This window comes from Thamnophis sirtalis, unplaced genomic scaffold (genome assembly GCF_051295495.1).
Source record: "Thamnophis sirtalis isolate CommonGarterSnake01/CBP01778 unplaced genomic scaffold, rThaSir2_p1.2 scaffold_12, whole genome shotgun sequence".
In the NCBI taxonomy this organism is placed as follows: domain Eukaryota; kingdom Metazoa; phylum Chordata; class Lepidosauria; order Squamata; family Natricidae; genus Thamnophis; species Thamnophis sirtalis.
Genome location: NW_028261392.1, coordinates 63,934,558 through 63,960,088, shown reverse-complemented (window position 1 = coordinate 63,960,088; position 25,531 = coordinate 63,934,558). Strand labels below are relative to the sequence as shown.

Below are 25,531 nucleotides of genomic sequence, written 5' to 3'. Positions count from 1 at the left end.
AACTCTCATTTAAAATGTATTCAGTTTTTTCATAGTTCTTCCAATTATAGTCTTGAAAGCTTTAGATGGACTAATATTGATAAAAGATTCCTTCTTGAACCTAATTGGTGACTTTTTGCAAAATTCTGCCTCTCACCCAAAGAATTTAAAAATCTTATCAACATTTCACTTGTTTCACATCCAAATTGAATCTAAGAATAAATATTTTATATGCACATTCTACATCTTTGGCTGAAAGGTTTAAATCTGGAAGCACATCAATACATTTCGATATAGGATATCCAGTACGATCTGATCCTGTAATCCTCAAATAATTTAGTCTATTCTAGTCCAGTTTAATATCTGTAAATCTTAATTTTTTTCTAATATGAAGCTCAGTTTTCATAGCAAGATCTGTGTCAGCTGTCTGACTAATGTCTGAGACTCGAGAAGCCAATTCTTGGTTATTGATTAACTTGTTCACAGAGATATTAGTCAAATATGAACTGGAAAATGATTGGACAATTTGGATTAGGAAATTGCTAGTCACATACTACTTACTCTAAATTGTTAATCTACATTTTAATTTTGCTGCTATTACTGAAATAGATTAGTGCAGCAGTTTTCACAAACTGGTAAAGCTCTTCTTGACAATGTTTTCCAGTCTCAAAAGCTGACTGCTACTCCATTATTTTCCTAATTTCAAATGTTCAAGAATATATGTTCTATATAATTGTTTCTTCTATAACTGATAGCAATAGCAGTAGACTTATATACCGCTTCATAGGGCTTTCAGCCCTCTCTAAGCGGTTTACAGAGTCAGCATATCGCCCCCAACAATCTGGGTCCTCATTTTACCCACCTCGGAAGGATGGAAGGCTGAGTCAACCCTGAGCCGGTGAGATTTGAACCGCTGAACTGCTGATCTAGCAGTAGCCTGCAGTGCTGCATTTAACCACTGAGCCACCTTGGCTCTTGATTACAAAAAGACACTCTGTGTGATCATGAACTAGCAAACACCATATAGCCATCAACTTAGATAAAAAGAACAGGTGCACTTTAATACACGGAACAGTGTTCTGCTGAATTGAAAATATACACATGCACACACGAATATACAGAAACATGAGGTTGGATATAAGTTTGTCACTGCACACATTCATTTTCAGTGAGGAATGAAACCATGAGGGAATTTTCTTTAGTGTCCCTGTGTCCAACTTCCACGCTGTCCAAGATACCCCAGTCTTCATGGACAATGTGAAAGGAATGGCAGATAGTTCTGAAATCTATGAACCAAGTCCAATTACTTTATATATGCCTAGTAATATTCAGAACTTAGCAATAGCAATAGCAGTTAGACTTATATACTGCTTCATAGGGCTTTCAGCCCTTTCTAAGCGGTTTACAGAGTCAGCATATCGCCCCCACTGTCTGGGTCCTCATTTCACCCACCTCGGAAGGATGGAAGGCTGAGTCAACCTTGAGCCGGTGAGATTTGAAACGCCGACCTGCAGATAGCAGTCAGCTGAAGTGGCCTGCAGTACTGCACCCTAACCACTGCGCCACCTCGGCACTTCAGTGAGGGGTAGAGGAGAGTCCAGGCTGACAAAGTTGACCCACAGAATCTCTGCTCATTCTCAGCCCAGATGTCCTTCTGCAAAACCTTGCAAAGGCCCAGCAGCTTTCTAATATGAACAGAAGAGGCAGTGCATGTGCTAGAAGTGCCCCTGGAGAAATGGTCCTCCGGGTTTCAATCCATTGGAAGCTGCTGAACAGGCCAAGATCTGAGACCACGTGGACCATCAATACCAGTCCTACTTTTTTTAAGCCTAGGGGGAAATAATCATGGCAGAACCTAAGCTGAAGATGTGGGACTTACTGTAGATATTCAGGAAAACCCGAACTTTCATCTCCGTCATACAAAAGTTGTTGTGTCCTCCTGGATACTCAATTACAATTTTGTATGTTCCACATAGAAGGCTCTTCTCTCTAACATGTATAGATCTCTCCCTGCTCGCATACATAGATATTCTCCCTGCTAGGATGATATCTGATCAATCAGATATCTCCCATATGAAAATGCAATGTGTATTTGATTAAATATAGAGGTTGAATTTGTTTCACACATCGTTTGATGTGTGCCCACTGTACTCATACTGGAGATCAGAACTCATACACTCCCAGTTCAGTCTGACATATGCCATTCATGATGAGAAAAATGAGATGTCATTATTAAATGACAATATTCAGGAGTTTCAAACATTTTTAAGAGCTTTAACTTGTAGAAACTGTTTGGTCCCTTCCAATGATGGGATTCAAATAAATTATCAACCGGTTCTCTGTCCTAATGACCAGGTGGGTAGGCGGGGCTTAGTGGTAATGTGACCATGTGGGGGTCGCCAACTCAAAGTCACTCAGGTCGATGGGCGCTTCGCCTTAGCTGTTACAATGTAATAAGGGTTAACCGGAGAGGCAGTTTCTGTAAGCAGGGCAATAAAGATTAAGCTAGAAACAACACTAGAATGTTTCCTTCCTGCTTTCCATATAGGATTAGCCCTGTAAAGCGGAAAAAAACCAAAAGAAGATTTCTTCCAACAATCGGTTCTCTGAACCTCTTAGAAAGTTAAGAACCGGTTCTCCCGAATAGGTGCGAACTGGCTGAATCCCACCACTGGTCCCTTCAATGAATGTTAATTTTATAGGTTTCCTGCTTTTATACATGGATGTACTTTTATATATGCCTGTATTAATGGTGTGCTGTAGTTTACATTCTATGGGGCTGTAAATAAATAATCCAAGACTCTAACATTAGATATTAAGCAGAAAAAGTAATGTCAGCCTACACAGTGAGGGAACTTACAGTTGATGCTGTAGAAGTGAAAGTGGTAAATAGTTGTATTTTCTTGAGCCCAAGAATAGATAGAGGTGGGCAGTATGCTAGAGAAACAGAGAGATTAATCATAGGGAGAAAGTAGTGACTTAAGAATAAGAATATTGCAATGACAATGAGGACTGCAATACAAAGCATTGTGAAATTTATAGTTGTGAAAGCTCATCATTAAGAAAAAAACAAAAACGAAGCAAAAAAACCTTTGGATTATGGATTTTTGATTTGGTTATAGGGAATTCTTTGGACTGTAAAAGTAACCAACCAATCAATCAATCCCACATCAAATAAAGACTGATTGCTGCCTTGAGATAATAATCAGCAAGCAGAAACTCATATATATTTTGCTTGTGCAATGTGAATAGAGGAAAGAGGAAGAAATGGAAAGTGAATAAGATGGATAAGTAGGGTCAAAGAGATTGTTGGAATGCTTTTGAAAAAACGACTAGTTTGTTATCAAAGACATGTTGAGATGGTAAGAATTGAGAATGAGAATGAACCTGATTTGATGAACCTAACTGAAGAGAAAGCCAAGCATAAAAACTTACGTGAAACTGAACTTAAACATTTAATTTTCTATGCCTATTTCACAGTCTGCTATATATGAAACAGATAGACAAAGACAGCACAATTAAATATATGTGCTAGAACAACTTTCTTCAACTTGGGCACAGATCTATACAATTTTCAGCAATGATCATGCTGACTAGGAAATTCTGGGCATTCAACTTCACACATATGGAACTTCCTTGGGTTAGAAAGCCTGTGTGGGGAAATTCGGCAAATTCTTCATATTTATCCAAATTAATATTACCATGTACTCTCACTAAATATTCTTTGTCATCATCTCCTGCAGGGCTGGAAGCCAAGCACGTATATCTTCCAGTATCTTCTACCTAAAAGACAACCAACATCTCAGTTAGAAATGAAACTGAACTAAGTTAAAACAGTTGAGGTGGCTGTAAAAGAATTAAATAGCTAAATTTCAGTACCTGAGCACTAGATATTCTGAAGATCTGCCCTCCCCTTAGGACCCGAACAGTGTCTGTTTGAGGCAATGGGCGTCCATCCTTCATCCATGTTAGTTTGGGGATTGGAATCCCATCAGAGATACAGAGAAGCTCAAGAGGATTGTTAATCACTGTAGAAATTTCTTCTGGGTTATCTGATTTATTAATATGAGGAGGTTCTGAAAAAAGATATCCTTAATATCATCCTCAAAACAAAAACAAAACTGACAATTTTCAAGAGTGTTGTTGAAAATTCCCATAATATTACCCCTTCAATATACAAATAGCCCTTTTGTATCCAACTGAAGGCATTTTAAGCAATCAATAAAAAAAGATACCAATTTAGTATATGATAGCCATTCTAAACATTTACTATGGTAGCTTTAGTCACAGCTGACCAGCAATATATTCAAATTAAAGTTTACTAGGCCCAAACAACTAATGTCACACAGTTCCTATTCTTGGTTTAGTAAAACATTACGATAGTTTCTGGTTGACCAGACCACTAATTAGTTGTAAATAGATAATTCTTACCTAGCACTTTCAGAGTAAAATGTTGGTTGTCTTCCCCAGCTTCATTAGATGCTATACAGGTGTATCTACCTGAATCATTAATCTCTGAGTTTGAAATGTGAAGACCCCCTTTTTGGTTTTCAAAAGTCGCACGAAGGTTAACGCTAAAAGTCTGACCATCTTTCAGCCATGATATAGTTGGTGTTGGTATTCCATTCGCCAAGCACACCAAGGATATGGGATTCCCTTTTAGTACAGTTACTTCTGTTTCTCCACCATTTTCTATGCTTGGGGGTACTGGAAGAAAGAAACCCATGGAAGATATAAAATTATTTTTAGTTTATGAAACAACAACTGATTTCATATCAGAAAACGTATCAATATATTTCAACATTATAACTCTAAGTGGTTAACAATGGTTAAAAACACAATGTAATAACAACTTCACAATAAAATTGTCAGCTGAGATAAAAACAAACACCATAACCATCCGTAGAAGTAGGGCCTCGGTGTAAGGCCTTCTCTGTTGACGCTCCGGCCCTATGGAATGACCTCCCCCCAGAGATCTGGACCCTCCCCACTCTCATGGCCTTCCGAAAAGCTATTAAGACCTGGCTATTCCGGCAGGCCTGGGGCTGTTGACCTCTGGATTGAGGTCCAGCCCCGCTTAGATTGGGTGCATGTTGTGTCTTTTTAAATTTGTCGTGTTTTATCTGTTTTTATTTTCTTTTAATTTCTGTTGCTCCTCCGGGATTGGGCGGCCTATAAATTTAATAAACAGTTAAACAGAAACATTCCATGGGCTCTGCTATACTTCTGCTATACTTCTTAAACTCATGTCCAATGAAAGCAAAATAGGCTTTCTCCTGGTCCCTGAAAGCTGCCACTGTTTAATTTTTTGTACCCAAAGGAGGCCTCTCCTGCCAGGTCTGATAGAACACAATCAAGGAGAAGCAGTCCTTCAGAGAATCCAGACCCATGCCACGAAGGGCTTTATAGCACCTTGAATTAAATCTGGAAGCACATTGATGACCAATGCAACTAGTAGACCAAAGAAGCAATAAGCTCTGATCAAGTTTGAAGTTTAATTTTATTTATAGGCCGCCCAATCCCGGAGGACTCCGGGCGGCTTACAGAAAGGGGAAATAAAATAAAATAAAAAATAAAATAGGCAAGTTAAAAACAACACAGATACATTCATTTCAGTCAGGGCTGGACCTCAACAATGCGGTCAACAGCACCAGGCCTGCTGGAATAGCCAGGTCTTGACAACTTTTCTGAAGGCCATGAGAGTGGGTGAGGTCCGGATTTCTGGGGGTAGTTCGTTCCAAAGGGTCGGGGCAGCCACAGAGAAGGCTCTCCTCCGGGGAGCCGCCAGCCAACATCATCTGGCTGGCGGCATCTGAAGGAGGCCCACCCTGTGGGATCTTACCGGCTGTTGGGAGGAGTGTGGCAGTAGGCGGTAGGGGCACACATAATTCCCCACCCCTTTGCATTTTAAACCAGCTGCAGTTTCCAGATGCTCTTCAAGGGAAGCCCCATATAAAGTCTATTGTAGTGGTGTAGTGGTCCACAATCATAGATTGTGATTGTAGTGGTCTACAATCACAATCACGTGACTGTAGGAATGCTGCAATGGTCACGAGGTTGAGATCCATTCATACTGTAACTCTCCTTTTTTTAGCACCATTGTGATTTTGAACAGTCATATGTGGTCAGCAAACAAGGACCACCTGTATTTATGAATACACAAGGACTTCCCTCTATATCGCTTAAAAAAGGCTTACCATAAACTTGAAGACTGTAATGTTTATTGTCGATACCAGCTCTGTTGGAGGCAACACATGTGTACATGCCAGCATCAGATACCTGTGCTTTAACAATTCTGGAAGGAAAACAACCAGAAACCATTTGAAATTTAAAAATTCCTTCTTCTGCTTACGCAAAATACATAGCAATTTATAAAATGAAAGAGCAGAATGCTCTCAAATGAAGTTCAGTTCTTGGTGACTATTGACGCTGTTATGGATATAATTTGTAATAGCCTTCTTCTTGGATGCTTTGTGATTTCCTAACTAAGTCAACAGATATAAAATTCCCAAGCACTCCCTCATCGCTATGCTAACCAGGAACAACCTTGCTTAACTTCTTAGATCTGCCGAGGTTCGCCAGATATAGAAATGTTCTGAGGCATTTATGAAAACGGGCATGTACAAATCTTGAATTCAGAGTTGAAGTTGGATCAAGTGACATTCTGAAAGTTGAACTGATTTCTCAGATTAAGCTGAATCCTTCGAAATCGTTCAGATGTTCCTATTCATGCTGATGACCTTCCGCATGTAATTGAATCTTTGGATCAGCTAATTTTATTGAATCACGTCGATGAACTCAGCTAGGTTTTAGTAAAGAAGGGTGTTTCTCTGAGATTTCAGGAACCTTTCAAGAACTCAATGTAAATGGGATTTTCTCCTGTTGCTGTGTAATTGAATTGATACTTTCAACAATAAAATTTAGATATCTTTACAGAGAAGCACAGATATTCTTGGGATCCCTTTTTTTTCCTAAAGAAAAATCTTTTTGCGCATTTTTCAAAAGAAAGATATAATCTACAGATAACGTTAGGTTTGTCACTGAGGCCGATGGGCACTTCACCTTAGTTGTTACAATGGTAATAAGGGTTAACTGGAGAGGCAGTTTCTGTAAGCAGGGCAATAAAGATGAGGCTAGAAACAACATCAGCATGTTTCCTTCCTTACAGGATTAGCCCTGTAAAGTGGGGAAAAAACAAAAGATTTCTTCCAAAAACCGGTTCTCCGAACTGTTTAGAAAGTTACCAACCGGTTCTCCTGAATAGGTGTGAACTGGCTGAATCCCACCACTGGTGCACACCCGCTAAAAGGTATAGGGGATGGGAATCTACTTCTTGAAATATGAAGCCATCATAATTTGCAATGAGCCATTTTCGTTTGGTATAACCTAAATTAATGAGGCCCTACCTGAGTACTTGTCCAGCTGAAAGTAACCTGATGTGCGATGATGTAGCGAGGGGAAGACCATTCTTCAGCCAATTTATCTGGGCAGGTGGAATGCCCATAGCTTGACATTCAATGTTTATTGATGTGTCCAATACCACAGTTAAGGCCTTCTCTTTATTTTTATTGATAGTGGGTGGCACTAAAATTCATAACCAAATAAGGAAAAAAAACAAGTTACATATATCAGCATTTATTTTATTTTTTATTTTTTTTAATAATCTTTATTGGTTATACATTTTTTTTAATAAGACATACAAATATAAATACAACTTTAAACATACAAACCCTCACCGTCTCCTGGTCATTCACAACCCAACATTTTTTTTCTTCCTCATTGTTTAGTCTCTAACCAGCATCTTCTCGTTGCAAAATTCAGGGATCTATTACAATACCCATGTTCACTTTTAGTTCCCATTATTAACAACTGCTATTTAATTTTCCCCATTTTAAGTCCCTGCTGTTCTCCTTGTCGCCCACATATACCATAGGTTCCAGCTAAGATAATGTTCCGTTTCTCCTTTGTCCCTCAGCCAACCCCTCATTCTGTCCATTTCTGCACACTCCTAAATCTTTTTAATTATGGCATCTTCCGATGGTATGGTAGTAGATTTCCGAAACTGCGCATAGGTTATTCTTGCGGCCACAATTATATGTAGGCTCGAATCCCATGTAGATTTACTCATGTTTTCTGGTTTTATGATTAGTAAAAAAAAGTCTCGGGTTTCCATTCCATGCTTGCCCCGGTAACCTTTCTTAACCAATTTTGAATCCTTCTCCAGTATTTTGTGGCCTCAATACAGGACCACCAAATATGGTAGAATGTGCCATCCCTTCTTCCACATTTCCAACACAGTGGGGATAACCCAGGAAACATTTTGGCTAACCTTGTTGGTTAGCATTTATTTTAAAATGAGTCTCAAAATCATTTGTAACGAGCAGATGCTGATTAGAGACTAAACAATGAGGAAGGAAGGAAAAAAGTTGGGCTGTGAATGACTGTCACGGGGGGGAGGGGAGGGTTTGTATGTTTAAAGTTGTATTTGTATTCGTATGTCTTATTTTTAAAAAAATGTATAACCAATAAAGATTATTAAAAAATGAACCTATAGCCCTATAACTTATTTTCAGTTTTGACTACCAAAAACCTCAGTCAATATGGACAGTGAGCATTAGCTCAATGGGAGTGCCAACCTCTGATCTACTATCTCTATTCAGAACAAGAGCTATTATAAAACGTAGCAATCAGAAAAATCACAAAAAAAAATCTGGAAAAAGTTTAAAAATCATGAAATACGCGAAAGATGGTTGAAAACTCTCCACTGCTTATCTGAACTGAGTCAAGTACATTACCTATGAGGGTCTCAGGCCCATTTCAAGTAGCAATCTAATTATTCTATTTGTAGAATTTAGAAAAGGGCCTCAAGGAGGAAAGAAATTGTTGGTATATTAAATAATGGAGGTTTGGAATTATTCCGAGTGAAGTAGTTCAATTTAGCTGAACCCCAAGGTGGCAGCATTAATCTTTTTCCTATCCAAGACAGATTCCCCGTAGTATTCCAACTAAATCATGTTAAGATGTCATGATCAGCAACCTTCTATTCCCCTTAAGAGATCACGGGGAAATTCTTTATAAATCGTGTCCATAGCCAGAAAGCATTTCCAGTGTGATCCATCAAAAAGACACAAATGATAACAACTGTCTCTTCATATTTATGAATTGCGTTTTGTCCTCGTAAAGCCATACTTTTTTCTGCTTCTCTTTTTTTAAACAGATTTCTCAGGGAGTCATTTTCTAATGTAACTCAAAGGTATTTAAAAAATTTTGAGCTATATAACATTAAACAAGAAAATCTTAATTTAGTAATGATTAAATTGATATAAAAATTTAACATCTTAGCCTGAGCTGTGGTGGCGCAGTGGTTAGAATGCAGTATTGCAGGCTAATTCTGCCGACTACCAGAATTCGATTCTGACCAGCTCAAGGTTGACTCTGCCTTCCATCATTCTGAGGTCAGCAAAATGAGGGCCCACATTATTGGGGCTAATATGCTGAATATGTAAACTGCTTAGAGAGGGCTGTAAAGCACTATGAAGTGGATGTATAAGTCTAAGTGCTTGTTGCTATCTTTTTGTCCCTTAAAATTAGGAAAGATCTAAAGAGAAAGATGACTCATATTTTCTCAGATGAAGAACGACAAACAAAATTAAAGCTCACCATATATATTCACACTGAATATCCGGTCTTCTTCCCCTGCAGAATTGGTAGCAACACAAGTATATTTCCCTCTATCACTTGTAAGGGCACCAGAAATGTTTAGTAAGCTGCCATTTGGAGCCAGGCTGAAGGAAGAAAGAAAATCAAAGAGGATACTGAATTTTTGGAAACATGCCTATAGATCTTTCCTTTGTTCCTTCCTTTGTTTGTTCGTTCCTTCCTTCCTTTCTGTAAACCACTAAGAGAGGGCTGAAAGCGGTATATAAGTCTAACTGCTATTGCTATTGCTAACCTGATCCGCTGAGACTCATCATGGCTGATTGGTTTTCCATCTTTTAGCCACTGAATGACAGGTGTCGGGATTCCATTGGCCTCACAGGAAAGCTGTATGTTTTCTCCAAGGATGCCACTGACTTCAGTTGGCATTTCAGAACCAGCAATATCTGGTGGAACTTTAGAACAAAAATATATCTATCAGTAATAACTGCATAAGACAGAGAGGAAAATAAAATAAAAACACAATGTATTGAAACACGGAGCCTTCTTGGAAAGAAAAAGCTTCTTGGAAAAAGAAGCTTCTACATCTTGAGCAATTGTGGGTGCACCTAGGTACACCCACGTTACACCTATCCTCCGCGAGCTGCACTGGCTTCCCATTGGTCTCTGGACATGCTTCAAGGTGTTAGTCGTTAAAGCCCTACATGGTATAGGACCTGGCTACCTGAGAGACCGCCTCCTGCCATTTACCTCCCAGAGACCTATAAGATTGTACAGACTAGGCCTTCTCCAGATTCCATCTGCCAGTCAATGTCGGCTAGTGACTCCCTGGGGAGGGCCTTCTCTGTAGCTGCTCCAGCCCTATGGAACGATCTTCCCGTGGAGATCTGGACCCTTACTACCCTTCTGGCCTTCCGCAAAGCGACCAAGACCTGGCTGTTCTGGGCAGGCCTGGGGCTGTTGATCTTTCCAGCCCCATCCTGAGCTATGAATGTCTAGGAGCCGAGGTGGCGCAGTGGTTAGGGTGCAGTACTGCAGGCCACTTCAGCTGACTGTTATCTGCAGTTCAGCGGTTCTAATCTCACCGGCTCAAGGTTGACTCAGCCTTCCATCCTTCCGAGGTGGGTGAAATGAGGACCCAGACTGTGGGGGGCGATATGCTGACTCTGTAAACTGCTTAGAGAGGGCTGAAAGCCCTATGAAGCGGTATATAAGTCTAACTGCTATTGCTAACTGCTATAATGTTGTGGAATTTTAATGTTGTTTTTTAATTTTTGTATGTTCCTCCCTTCCTTTTTATCTGTAAGCCGCCCTGAGTCTCTCGAGAGTGGGCGGCATACAAACCCTATAAATAAATAAATAAATAAATCTCCAATCGTTCTTACTTTTATACAAATTAACTCAAGGATTTGAGAAGCTTAATTTAGGAGATAACAAACTTTTAGTAAGAATGGATAACGGCACATGAAGCTGTTGAATTCCCTATGCTGAAGATGTTTGTTGTTACATTACATACTGCTGTGTAAGCAGTTCTGGAACTACAGGATTTATTTCACACATATTTTTTCAGTTTTTAAAAACACATAAAAAAACATGCACACATACTTTCAACAGAAAGGACATAAAATTTCTGAGCTTTGCCTTCGGCGTTTGAAGCAACGCAGGAGTAATTTCCATTGTCAGAAGAGTCAGGCCTGGCAATTTGCAACTTGGTTCCTCCTGGCAAAATAAGCAACTTGTGGGGGGCAGAATTTTCTAAACATAAACAAATACGAGGAAATCAGAATGTTCAAATCTCAAAATTTTCATTTTAGTTCTATGCCCATGCTTGGAGATCACTTGCTATCTCTTGAACTTAAAAATAAAGGGATATTTCGGAATATTTTGAAGTCTGGAATAGATGAGCCGAGGTGGCGCAGTGGTTAGAGTGCAGTACTGCAGGCCACTTCAGCTGACTGTTATCTGCAGTTCAGCGGTTCAAATCTCACCGGCTCAAGGTTGACTCAGCCTTCCATCCTTCCGAGGTGGGTGAAATGAGGACCCAGACTGTGGGGGCGATATGCTGACTCTGTAAACCGCTTAGAGAGGGCTGAAAGCCCTATGAAGCGGTATATAAGTCTAACTGCTATTGCTATCGCTATTTTATGACTGGTATAAGACAAGGTGACAAGACTGGAACAAACTGTATGTACTGTGATTGGACAGAAGGAATGATAATGTATTAAGTAGGCTAATTGTCAATAGTTGTGACTAGCTGTATATAATGTGAATGTATAGTCACCCCGACTTCGCGGTACTGCTTTGTTTTAAATGTAAAAATAATAAAAAATATATTGGAAGAGATCGCTTGCTATCTTTGACAGCTTAAAGAATTATGCAGTGCTTGGTGCTCCCTGAGCTTGCAAACGTTTCATTACCCAACTAGATAACATCATCAGCATTAATGTGCTGTGAACCGTGGGGGCACAATGGTTAGAATGCAGTACTGCAGGCTGCTTCTGCTGACTGTCGTCTGCCAGCAATTCGAGTCTCACCAGCTCAAGTTTGACTCAGCCTTGCATCCTTCCCAGGTCAGTAAAATGGGGATCCATATTATTGGGGCCAATATGCTGACTCTGTAAACCACTTAGGGAGATCTGCAAAGCACTGTGAAGCAGTATATAAGTCTAAATGCATTTCTACTGCTATCTTGTTGGATAATTAAACAGCTGCAAGAAAACCACCAAGCACAGAGAGGTGGGTTGCTCCCAGTTCAGCCCGGAATGGGCAAACCAGTAGTAGCAGCGGCGGGAGGCTCCACTCACCCCCCCAAATGCTTCTGTGCATGTGCGGGAGCATGCCCGAACCAGTCGTAGAAAAATTGGCGACCCACCACTGCAAGGACCTCTCATTTTAACCCTGAGCTACAAATATTCTATTCTATCAGCTTATAAGAATATCAGAAGGAAGGAATATAAGGCACAGATCACTTGTTTGGTTAAGTCTCACAATTCCATAAGAATGGGAATGTGTAAGAGAAGGTTTGAGAAAGGAAGGCATTACCACTATTCAAAGCATTCATCAACTAGAAATGTCAACATTTTTTGGATTGTTTTAGATTTTAAATGGTCATTTTGTTAACACATATTAATAGACTGTTGTTTAGAGATTGTTGTTTTTTCTGCGCCTGTGGAGAGGAGAGGTGAGAAAAATAGTAAATAACCTCTAGTTAACTATAATAATAATAAAGATATGTTAGGGAGAGGAAATGTTAGATGTCCTATTAATTGACTTTTTTTTAGAATATGTTATAAAGATATGGCAGATTGATTGAGACTGGGGGAAGGGAAAAAAATGCCAGCAGATGGCTGTGTTTTTGAAATCTTAATTAAATTAAAATGATGGTATGGTGATAGTAAAATATATAAATTTTTAACATATACAATTCAAACTGAATGGAATATATGTGATTGTGGAAGGAACGCACGAAATGTACTTGTGACCAATGGATACGCTTTCTACAAGATTTAATGAAAGATGATTCTTTTTTTTGTGTTTTTTCTGTAATAAAACTAATTAAAAAAAATTCAAAAAAAAAAAAACATTCATCAGAGGAATAAATGATGAATGCTGCATTGCCCATAAACTCTTTCCCTTCGGTACGGTATTGTGGCATTGAAATGAATATATATAGTATTTATAGGGCAATGTTCCTTTCATCCAAAAGCAAACATTTTTGCAGATATCTTTGATCACCATTAACCCCTACCCCAAAGCACTCAACAACGTTCACCAACATTGAAAAAACCAGCATGTGGCAAATCAAAAGAAAAATTCCTTTAAAAAACATGTTCAGTAGTTCAAGAAATGTAGGCTTCTCTTACGCAGACTTTATTTACCAACTGTGCATTGAATTTCATTCCTTTCCCCCAGGTTCTCAGTGGGTGTTTGGAAGGCTGTGAAAGAAGTCCTGGGGGCTGCATGCAGTAGTGATTTTGTCCAGCTTTGGCTGAGAGAGAATCCATTTCATATAACTTAAATTGATTTTACAAGAAACTGTGCTTCTGTTTTCCCTTCCAGGGAAAAGCAACAGAGGTTCACGTATTTCTCCTTCCTATTCAATACAGCTTAATCCCTGATCACACACAACAAGCTATTTTTTCACTTCGCTGAGCCTTATATTTTAAGCTCGGTTTTTCCATCCTCAGTTTTACCAACATTAGCTTAATAATTGCCTTCTTGGGTATTAGCTGTCTAGCAGAGGTGGGTTCCTACCAGTTCGCACCAGTTCGGTAGAACCGGTTCATCAAATCTACCCAACCGGTTAGAAGAGGTTCCACCAGTGGACCCGGAAAGCAGGCCACACCTACAGAAGAGATTCCAAAAGTTTTTGAAACCCACCACTGACACACACACACACAGACACACACACACACACAGAGAGAGAGACAGACAGACAGACAGACTCACATAGAGAGAGAAAGAAAAAGAGAAAGAAAGGAAGAAAAAGAAAGAAAAAAGAAAAAAAGAAAGAAAAAGTGAGAGAGAGGTGAAAGAAAAAAAGGAAAAAGAGACAGAGAAACAAAAGGAAGGAGAGAGAGAGAGAAAGAAAGAAAGAAAGAAAGAAAGAAAGAAAGAAAGAAAGAAAGAAAGAAAGAAAGAAAGAAAACACATGGCCAGCAAGCCACTCCCTCCAGGTCACATGGTCAGCAAGCCACTCCCACAAAGGAGGCCACACCCACAGACTAGGTTCAAAAAAAGAAAGAAAAAGTGAGAGAGAGGTGAAAGAAAAAAAGGAAAAAGAGACAGAGAAACAAAAGGAAGGAGAGAGAGAGAGAGAAAGAAAGAAAGAAAGAAAGAAAGAAAGAAAGAAAGAAAGAAAGAAAGAAAGAAAGAAAGAAAGAAAGAAAACACATGGCCAGCAAGCCACTCCCTCCAGGTCACATGGTCAGCAAGCCACTCCCACAAAGGAGGCCACACCCACAGACTAGGTTCAAAAATTTTTTGAAACCCACCACTGCTATCTAGATACTTTAGGGGTGGGAGGGACAGAAATGCCTTTCTGTTTTGAACTTATTTCATCTGAACCTATTTTCCATTTTGTATCTTAGAAAATCCAGCAAGGAGCTGGTAGTAACCAATATTACGTCAGTAAACATTACCAACAGTTTTTCCATTCTTAAGCCAAGTTATTGCTGGTGGAGGAATTCCAGTAGCATCACAGGTAAGAGTTATAGGGTTGCTGATGGTTTCATTGATCCACTCTTGCTGGGGGCCTTCAATGGTAGGTGGTACTGTGAATGAAGACATACATCAAATTGATACATGCACCAAATTACCAATAATGGATTCTGGGGAAAAATAAATGGTCTTTACGGAGTCTGAACTTCATCCCTTCCTCCTATCTGCCACCGCAGCTTCCTGTTGTGCAACAGGAAGTATTAAGGAACCAAGATTTGAACATAAGTAACAGTCTATTTTGTCTTATGTTCAATTTGATTCACTACACTCTTAACAAGAATCCCTTTATTCTGTCTATTAAAAGCTTACCGTGAACGTTAAGATGGAAAGTTTTGTCATCACGCCCTGCGATATTTATGGCTTTGCATACATACTGGCCTGTATCAGATACCTGTGAATGTAAGCAAAAAGTGATATGCAATTATCTTCTTACTAATTTTAAAAAGGTATCAACGCTAGGAGAGTGCCATTATAATATAAAATTCAAGATAGAATACAATAACATTTAAAAGTCGGTAAAAATTGGAGTAGGTTTCTTTGTAGTTCGATTGTTGAAATACTGTAAATGAATACAGGCAATTTTCGCTTACCATGGTGATAAAAAACAGCTTTGTGACAAAATCTCACATTTATGACCATTGCAGAGTCCTATAATCACATGATCTCCATTTTTCAAAACTGACATATTTATAACTATTGCAGTCTCCTGAGATCACGTGATTGCAATTTGTGAGCTTTACAACCTGTTCCCAGCAAGCAGAATTAATGAAGAATATGAATGTGAAATCACAAGTTGCGGTCATATGATGTCTTGCTTAAGAACTGTGTGTCAGGCCTGCAATTATATTCCTTTTAGAATTTTGGCCTGCCACACTTTCTCTTATTCCATTATGCTGTTTCTTTAGTATAGTTGATGGGAGGGGGGAATAGACAGGAGTAGGATTGTGGAATGTATTGTTATCATTCTTTTCTAGAAGACCAAGGTCATCTTTTGTCTCCGCACTTTTACACCTGACCGGAAGCAGCTGGGTGTGGATGCCAGCATGGAAGAATAAGATTGGACCATGTGATGGATTGTGGGTGTGGAGACAAGATCATGAACTTTTAACTGGGTGGAATTCTGATGTCATTTCTAGAATTGGGATTAACACAGATGTGCTAAGATGTCTGATTTATTAAATTGGAACTTTAAGGATCGTTTTGCCTTGGACTCTGATTTAATTCTACATGATACTTGGAACGCTGACACTGTGGTGATTTGCTTAACAATGGAAACAGAAGTGATCGCAGGGCCATGTAATTTTTCATTTAACAACCTCAGCGCTTAGCAACAGAGTTGCCAGTTCAGTTGTGGTTGACAAGTGAGGCCTACCTGTATAACAATTAATTTGTTGGACTACAAAGCAGTAATAAGCCTGTTTACATTTTTCCAGTTTTATCTCTTATTAATCATGGAGGTTTTTATATATGATGTATGTCATTTTTTAAAAATGTATTTTTATTCTTTTAAAACAGAACAACACATACAAAAACAAAGCAAGAGAGGAAAAAAAGAACAACTTTCCTCCATTTCATCAAGCATGTTGTTTGGTTACAAGTTTTTGTGCATCAATTCTTAAATTTAGGATTAACATCACTGGTTTACATTAAACATAACTGAATATTTCGCTGTCATTGAGCATTATACATTCAGATTACCATTGATATTATTTCATTTGTAACAATCCTTATTTCCTTAAATTCATAATTATCTATCAAATAACAATGAGTCTTTAAACTATTACAGTATCACCTATCTCTAAAGAGAAAAAGCGAGGATTGGGACAAATAATTCCCATTGGTTTATAACAAAGCATTCATATTTTCAATTGACCATAATGTCTCCAATCGTCCAGACTTACGATGTATGTCATTTTCAAGACCACAATCATGTGAAGTTTGGGCTAGACTTTTAAAAGTACAGAAGCAAGAAATATTTGTATACCTCCGTCATCTTGATACGGAGCGTCTGTCCATCTGCTACAATCCCCACATTGGATGAGACGGAGATCATACGGCCATTCTTGTACCAGGTGATGCTGGGAGGTGGAACAGCATTGGACTCACATTCTAATGTCACTGGCATTCCCACTCTGACATTGACTATTGCAGGAGGTGTGCTGCTCTGGCCTTTAATACTTGGAGGAACTTTGGAGTAGGGGAACATAAGAAAAAAAATATTTTTCTTTGACTTTTCCCAAAGAAGTACTATGTTAAGAGGAACTGTTAAGATGTCAGTACTGACAATGGACAAGTGTTCTCTTTTAAAGGATGCTAAAACACACCATGAATAGTCAGGAAGGTCCTCTTGATGCTTTCTCCAGCACTATTTCTGACTATGCAGACATATTCGCCACCATCAGATAAACGGGCCCTAGGAATTTGCAGCGTGCGGCCACCTAAAATCAAGGCAACAAAACAGTTCAAGTAAGGTACTGGATTATCATCACATTATTCACTGAATTTTATGGGATTCTAACAGAAGCTACAGAAATAAAAGAAAAGTTTAGTTTAGTTTAGTTTCATTAAACTTGTATGCCGCCCTATTCCTCGAGGGGACTCAAGGCGGCTAACAAAACCAAATAGGGAAAGGGGGGGAGTACAAAAAACAAGAAGACAAAACAAATACAAACAACAAATTAAAAACCCATTAAACTAAAAACAATTAAAAAACAAGAAGACAAAAATACAAACAACAAATTAAAAACTCATTAAATTAAAAACAATTAAAAAACAAGAAGACAAAAATACAAACAAATTAAAAACTCATTAAATTAAAAACAATTAAAAAACAAGAAGACAAAAATACAAACAACAAATTAAAAACTCATTAAATTGAAAACAAATCAAAAGCAACACCAAAAGGACCTGAATGTTCACTGCTTAGAATGAATTAAGAACACCACTGAAGAACTTTCCATCTTAAGATCCACAAAATGTCCAACTATAACACAAAAACCTTCAAAGAACACTGGAAACAGCCATGCCACCAGTTTTTTGGTACCTTGAAGACTAAATTTGGAATTTTCTTAGAACAGCCTAAGCTAAACAAATCACAATTAACTATTCCTCGGTAAGTGGATGAGAAGTATATAATTGATCATTCCAAATGATTGCAACGTTCTATGAAAAAAAAACACGAAATTATTATTTTTATATTCGCACACGCATGTTGCTCTATTTCTTCTATCACCCTTGTTGAAATGTTGAAAATATTGAAAGAAATGAACTACTCTATAAAAACAACACACCCAGAGATCACTTACCAGGAACAATGAGAACATTTGTGTTGAAGCTGAGAGGTTTTCCATCCTTGAGCCAACTGAGATCAGGAGGTGGGAAGCCAGCGACTTCACATGTCAACGAGATGGAGTTATTCACCACAACAGTTAGGTTCTCGGGGTTAATTCCAATAATATTGGGAGGAACTGTTAAAAGATAACCATGTCCACATTTTGCAGTTTCATTTGTTTAAAGGTCCCTTCAGATCCAGTTGCAAATTAAAACATTACAGCAGTGTTTCTCAACCTTGGCCACTTGAAGATGTCTGGACTTCAACTCCCAGGATTCCCCAGCCAGCGAATGCTGGCTGGGGAATTCTGGGAGTTGAAATCCGGACATCTTCAAGTTGCCAAGGTTGAGAAACACTGCATTACAGTATCAACTTCCCAAGCTTCAGCTGACTCTTCTACTGGGGAGATGAAAACAATTAAGGGAGAATATGGAGCAAGATTTCTATTATTGCCACAATTTCTTTTATTTTCCCCTCACTCTTTCTTTTTTCAAAGATTTGGTTTTATTTATAAGAGCCAAGGTGGCGCAGTGGTTAAATGCAGCACTGCAGGCTACTGCTAGATCAGCAGGTCAGCGGTTCAAATCTCACCGGCTCAGGGTTGACTCAGCCTTCCATCCTTCCGAGGTGGGTAAAATGAGGACCCAGATTGTTGGGGGCAATATGCTGACTCTCTGTAAACCGCTTAGAGAGGCCTGAAAGGCCTATGAAGCGGTATATAAGTCTACTGCTATTGCTGACTGCTATTTTTTTAATCAACGACCAAAATAAAATGACTGTGTCTTTTTTTTTTTTCCAATCTTGGTGGAACAGAATAGGGTGCCAACATATGTAAATAGTCGCAACATGTTTACACACACAAACACCATTGGGATGTAGACAGAGATGGGTTGCTGCCAGCATTACAGTGTGTGTGCAATTTTGCATGCGTGCACAGGTGTGCATGCACATTTGCCCATAAATGCCATTACAATTGTTCTGCGCATGCGCAGAACTAAAAAACAAGCTGGCACTGTCGCCCACGCCATCCCGAGGAATCAATTTGGGGGCGTCGCAGGCCTGAGTCATTGCTAATTCCAGATCACCTAACCACAACCAGTTTGGTCGAACCAGTCTGAACCAGTAGGAACCCACCATTTTAGATTTAAAGATCACTGCAACTTATATTCGAAGGAGATGTTAACTAAAATTTTGCTCTAATTTATGCTGGGTAAACTGTATCTTTCTTGTCTTTATCCTTAGCTATTTTCCTTCTGTCAGCTTAGCAACTCAAAACATGCAAATAAAGTAAAAACTCTGAGGTTTTTTTTTTTAATTTGCTTCAGCTTTCGAGCTTGCTGCTATTTTAACTTCTAAATAAATCAACGGCCTGATGCTTTCAAATAGGTCAGGAAACATAAGACAAAAATAAAGCCATGTTCCAGTTCTGGCTTACAAGGAATGCAGCAACCATCAACTTTAACACACTAACACAACATTACAGATGTATTTCTCTGTTCCAAAAAAGGAGCTAACAGGCTTCTTATTGTTTACTGCAAACTCGTCCGGTGTTTCTTGCCAAGTGATAAAATTGGACGTCACTCAACTGCATTTAAGCATCTCTTTCGGTGACTAAACCGTTAGAATGGAAAATGTACTGAATAGAAGAGTAAAAATGCTGTTCGTGTTTATGATTCTAAATTCAATGAAGATCAGACCAACAATCAAGAACTAAACAATACCCAATCAAGGACAAACTGCTAATATATAAATTGAGAACAACCCATTCTTTATTAACACTGATAATCTTTACCTAGTTTGGGTAATGAAACCCCATTGAAAGAAATCAATCAAGCTCAGAGAGCACCAAGGACCCTTCATTTCAACTCTGAGTTATGAATGTTATCCTTTGTTGGTCAATGCAGATCTGAGAATATTTTTCTTGTTCTCATCCCAGAACCAAATTCTAAAAGACCTCTCAAATATTGCATCTGACATTATTTTACAGCGCCAGCCTTTAGGAATCATTTCCAAATAATAATCCAGAATAATTCATTCATTCTTAGTTTTCATTTCTAGATTTCTCTTTCCTCATCTTTTCTACTCAGACTTTACAACTACTGTATCAAATCATACTGTGTTATTTCCCCTGAAACTTGCTCCAGTGCTTTTTATGTTTACTGTATGATTTTAATTCTCCCAATTTAGAAACAATCTCAGTTTATGTGCGATTCTAATTCCTCTGATGTCTGTTTTGAATTAGTGTGCTAGTTCTTCCGTAAGAAACAAACTGGTCTCTTTCAATGCTATCAGATTTTTCTTCAACATATATGTTCAGTTCACACATATGTACACACACACATACATATAAAATATGGATTCATGGATGCAAATCAGCCTAAATCAAAATATACTCTAAGCCAGTGGAAATGAAGATAACATGTTACTGCTATTGTATTGGCTAGGCTAAAAAGTTTAAAAATAAAATAAAGTTCATCATAAACTAGAAAATGAAATCACAGTCTTGGGACAATACTTGAAAAAAACATTGTTTGAAACAATCAAGATTTGTTGATGTAAGTGTGGAATAAGGAGGCTTTCTTCCAAGCCTAAAACAATTAGAACAGAAGCATTTTGTTTTCAATATGGAACACTTGGAACAGTCATATCAAGCTGTGATCATTTATTCCCGTTGAAAAAGGTTTTTATTCTCCATTTTTTCATTTTCATACACTCACATATATACTGTGCATAGCCAGAGCCATACAACATTAAACAATAATCGCAGCAATTCCTCTTGTCAACAATACCCCCCAAAATAGAAACCCAATATACCTCTTCCACTCTCCGTACACCTCTTTCTTCCACCCCCCTCCAACTTTCTATCTTCCCTCCATCATCCCCCTCTACCCTACTTCCCCTCCCCCTCTACCACTCCTCTCTCCCGAGCTGTGATCATTTATTCCATTGGACATCTCTCTAAATCAGGAGTGTCAAATTCAATTTCATTGAGGGCCACATCAGGGTTATGTTTGACCTGGGGGGGGCATTGTGGGCATGGTTATGGTGGGCCTGGCCAGCTCAATTTCACTGGGGGGCATCTGTGGTGGCCCAAGCGCTCTGCCAGCAAAAACGACCTTCTGAACTGTATTTTTGGCTTCAACGCCTCCTGCAACCATCTGCTAGCAAAAATGGAGTTTGCAAGAACTATGTACAGCCCTCCCAAGCTCCATTTTTGCTGACAGAGGCACCAAGGACTGGTCCTTCGCTGTTTCCAGGATGTTTCTTCACAGCCACAATTTGGTGGCTCCCATGAGTTCCTCGATAATTTTTTTCAGAGACATTCTAGCCAAATATGAATTTTTCTATAAAAAGAATATTTAAGAGTGAGATGTGACTCAACTAAAGATACGGGTTAAAAATACAGATGGCAATTGAAAGTAATACATCAAATATTGATTAGTAAACAATTGAGACCCAAGTCCTCTGGAGAATTTTCCAAATAGTGAAATAAGATTTTAAAAATATCCTAAGGTTCGGCGTAAGTTAGAATAGGAATTTTTTATACTTTCTAGCAGCAGTAAATATTTATATAGTCAGCATACATATGGAACGTACAAAAATATTTAATATTTGAACATATAAAACAAATGTGATGGCGATTTGTCCTTTTGCAGAGTTTATATAAGAGTCAAGTGCAGAATATTTTTTGAGCTGGCCATTCTATGAATCATTACTTTAGAAAATAACAATCTTACCATGGACGTTAAGATTAAAATATCTTTTTGCACGTCCTGCTATGTTCTCCACAAGGCAGACATACCTCCCTATATTTGCTATTTGAGTATTGTGTATCTATAATAAAAAAAAAGGATACACCGTAAAAATCAAATATCTTGGTTTTTTTTTAATTGACTTCATATACACATTGTTAAATTTTCACTTGGCAAATAAGTAAATATATTAATTTATATTAATATATAATGCTTTACTCTTTGAAATTGATTACTTGACTATAACCTCTATTCTGTGCTGGTTTAATGTCTTCGTGGCATAAATCTACCATATATTTTTGGTGATCTCAAGATTTTTAAACAGACGACATATTTGCAGCACAAAGAGTAACAGGAATAAGGAAACAGGACTAATCAATATGCGGATATTGTCTTTTGAGGGGAAAAATACTAACAAAAGATACAGGAGCCGAGGTGGCGTAGTGGTTAGGGTGCAGTACTGCAGGCCACTTTAGCTGACTGTTATCTGCAGTTCGGCGGTTCTAATCTCACCGGCTCAAGGTTGACTCAGCCTTCCATCCTTCCGAGGTGGGTGAAATGAGGACCCAGACTGTGGGGGGCGATATGCTGGCTCTGTAAACCGCTTAGAGAGGGCTGAAAGCCCTATGAAGCGGTATATAAGTCTAATTGCTATACTAGAGAAACTAGAGTGAATGAGATAAACTGGCTAGACAATAAAATGTTTAAAAACTAAAAACTGGGTTTAATTGTAGACTCACTCAAGATTTTCCATGTCCACTTTTCCCTAGCAAAAAAATAAAATAAAAAAGAAGATATAAACTCTATAAGCTTACATGTTCTTCCATAATAAAAAGAAGAGCCAAGGTGGCGCAGTGGTTAGGGTGCAGTACTGCAGGCCACTTCAGCTGACTGTTATCTGCAGTTCAGCGGTTCTAATCTCACCGGCTCAAGGTTGACTCAGCCTTCCATCCTTCCGAGGTGGGTGAAATGAGGACCCAGACTGTGGGGGCGATATGCTGACTCTGTAAACCGCTTAGAGAGGGCTGAAAGCCCTATGAAGTGGTATATAAGTCTAACTGCTATTGCTATTGTAGACTCACTCAAGATTTTCCATGTCCCATGTAAGCTTATAAACTCTATAAGCTTACATGTTCTTCCATAATTGGAATTGCGGGATTTTGATGGCTTCAGAATTGTCATAGCCTCTTGTGATAGGATGTGTGAGTGAAACTGAGACATGCAGCATCTAATCTGCAGAAGCTGGTGCACTTCACAGACTTACCTGAAGGGTTTTTCCATCCAGTAGGAATCTGTGATGGGAATCTTCAACTATTAGCTGTCCATCTTTCTCCCAGATTATGCTCGGAGGAGGACTGCCCTCTGCTATACATTCCATTATTGCCATCTTGTCCAGAAGTACAATCAGCTCCACAGTCACATCACCGCTGGGACCATTAAAGTATGGTGGCACTAGGCGGAAAGATTAAGGAGAACAGTTTTGTACCCTTTGACTTCTTCATAACATTGCTGAGAAGATGAAAAACATAAGTTAGAAAGCTACGGAACAGTTTTCATTCAGAACATTTTTTTTTTCAGGTATTATCAGAGATGCCTTTATCCCAAATGACTCTTCAAGAAACAGCATGGTGCATTTTTATTTGAGGGGGAAAATATTAGACATTTTCTTACTCAGAAGGGAATCTGATATATCATATTAGTAGAATGTTCTACTTGCCGTGTCTCCTGTTGTAGCCTTAGTATCTTAATATTTATATTTATTAGACATTAATACTACTAGCACACAGTAAAGTATATGGAATGAAACCAAGCGAGGCCCGCCATTTAAAAGAAGAATTATGTATTATTTGCAAACTCAAAAAAAACATCAAGTAAGCTCACGTAGCACGCGGACATCATATTGGATAGAATCTTCTCCAGCTTCATTAATGGCCACACAGGTATATCGTCCAGCATCTTCACTCTGAGCTCTAGGAATCTGCAACACACGACCTCCTAAATAAAATAAGAATGAACTTGCCATCCTTCTAAACACAGATCATGGGTTTCTCTAATATAAATAGATACACTTGATTCATGATTAGAAAGGAGAACCTTGATAGACCTCATATGTTCAACCCTCCTCTGAGGTTTTCAGGGTAGTTAAAAAGCTTAAAGCTTAAATATCAAGAAGAGGAAGATCAGCTTAAATCCGTGTTTCTCAACCTTGGCCACTTGAAGATGTCCGGACTTCAACTCCCAGAATTCCCCAGCTGGCTGGAACCGGTTGGAACGGGATTAGCAACCCACCACTGATCCATTTTCAACTGCATTCCAGAGAATGGGGAATATTTCATTCTTACTTTAAAATAAAATATTTATTGCAAGGGTTGTGTGGGTCAGAGCTACTATGCTTGCAGTGTGCATTTTGGGCAGGCTATTTAAAACACTCAAGTGTATGCGGGGGAAAAAATCCCAAAGGATTAAAAAAGAAAGCATTTCATTATATTCATAAATATTAAGCTGTTTAATACAGACCTGGAAGTATCAATAGTTTATCGCTGGAACTCAATGGAAAACCCTCTTTATACCATGTCAGTACTGGAGGTGGCACAGCATTAGTTTCACAGTATAAAGACAGAGGATTGTTTAAAATCACATCTTTGGCTCTTCCTCTTTGACTTCTACTTAGCACATTTCCATCTTCCCAGAATCCAAATGGTTTTCGAAAACTAGGAGGAACTGTAATATATATAGGCCTCAGATTAAAAAATGAAGAATAAGTATAAGGCTTTTCCAACCTTCATCACAAGAAGTATTAACAAATTTAGTGATTCTTCACCCTCTCAAGTTACAAACATTTATCCCTTCATCCCATGTACCATCTCTTATCTGTAACAAATCCATAAAGTTATCATTCTTTCAGTCCTATTCTCAGGCCTGCAATTATATTCCTGTTAGGATCTTTGGCCTGCCACACTTTCTCTTATTTCATTATGCTTTTCCATTAGTGTAGTAGTTGGGAGTGGGGAATAGAAAGGAGTAGGATTGTGGAATGTATTGTTGTCGTTCTTTTCTAGAAGACCAAGATCATCTTTTGTCTCCGCACTTTTACACCTGACCGGAAACAGCTGGGTGGAGACGCCAGCATGGAAGAAGAAGATTGGACCATGTGATGGATTGTGGGTGTGGGGACAAGATCATGAACTTTCAACTGGGTGGGATTCTGATGTAATTTCCAGAATTGGGATTTACACAGATGTGCTAAGATGTCTGATTTATTAAACTGGAAATTTAAGGATCGTTTTGCCTTGGACTCTGATTTAATTCTACATGATACTTGGAACGCTGACATATATTATCAGTAGAAAGTCCATAGCCAAAAGTAGCAACATATCTTATTTTAACCTTGATCAAATAAACCAACATTGCTTTTGTACTTCTTACATTCTTACTCTTTAATTTATTCAAATATTGTTGTAGGATTTTATTTCTCTTTATTTTTTTCTTTGCTTCATTGCACAGAGCTCTTCAAGGCCTTTTTCCTTTTACATTTTTTTTTCTTTTCATGATGACAGTGGTAAGGATCTGCCTCCCCTGACTGCACGTCACT

General features: G+C 38.6%; 1 protein-coding gene across 1 annotated transcript in view; it reads right to left on the bottom strand.

Annotated features, from left to right (window-relative positions):
- The window catches only part of HMCN1 (hemicentin 1), a 240,065-nt gene that overhangs the window by 59,414 nt on the left and 155,120 nt on the right, over nucleotides 1-25,531 (bottom strand). The window contains exons 54-70 of the mRNA XM_087726175.1: nucleotides 24,457-24,660; nucleotides 23,821-23,934; nucleotides 23,204-23,391; nucleotides 21,925-22,021; nucleotides 18,162-18,323; nucleotides 17,181-17,294; nucleotides 16,841-17,043; nucleotides 15,166-15,247; nucleotides 14,778-14,909; nucleotides 11,242-11,391; nucleotides 9,932-10,091; nucleotides 9,640-9,764; nucleotides 7,386-7,563; nucleotides 6,177-6,274; nucleotides 4,411-4,686; nucleotides 3,859-4,055; nucleotides 3,681-3,762 (exon numbers count right to left, since the gene is read on the bottom strand). Of these exons, the coding sequence (XP_087582301.1) occupies nucleotides 3,681-3,762; nucleotides 3,859-4,055; nucleotides 4,411-4,686; nucleotides 6,177-6,274; nucleotides 7,386-7,563; nucleotides 9,640-9,764; nucleotides 9,932-10,091; nucleotides 11,242-11,391; nucleotides 14,778-14,909; nucleotides 15,166-15,247; nucleotides 16,841-17,043; nucleotides 17,181-17,294; nucleotides 18,162-18,323; nucleotides 21,925-22,021; nucleotides 23,204-23,391; nucleotides 23,821-23,934; nucleotides 24,457-24,660 (2,562 nt within the window). The remainder of the gene's footprint in view (nucleotides 1-3,680; nucleotides 3,763-3,858; nucleotides 4,056-4,410; nucleotides 4,687-6,176; nucleotides 6,275-7,385; nucleotides 7,564-9,639; nucleotides 9,765-9,931; nucleotides 10,092-11,241; nucleotides 11,392-14,777; nucleotides 14,910-15,165; nucleotides 15,248-16,840; nucleotides 17,044-17,180; nucleotides 17,295-18,161; nucleotides 18,324-21,924; nucleotides 22,022-23,203; nucleotides 23,392-23,820; nucleotides 23,935-24,456; nucleotides 24,661-25,531) is intronic.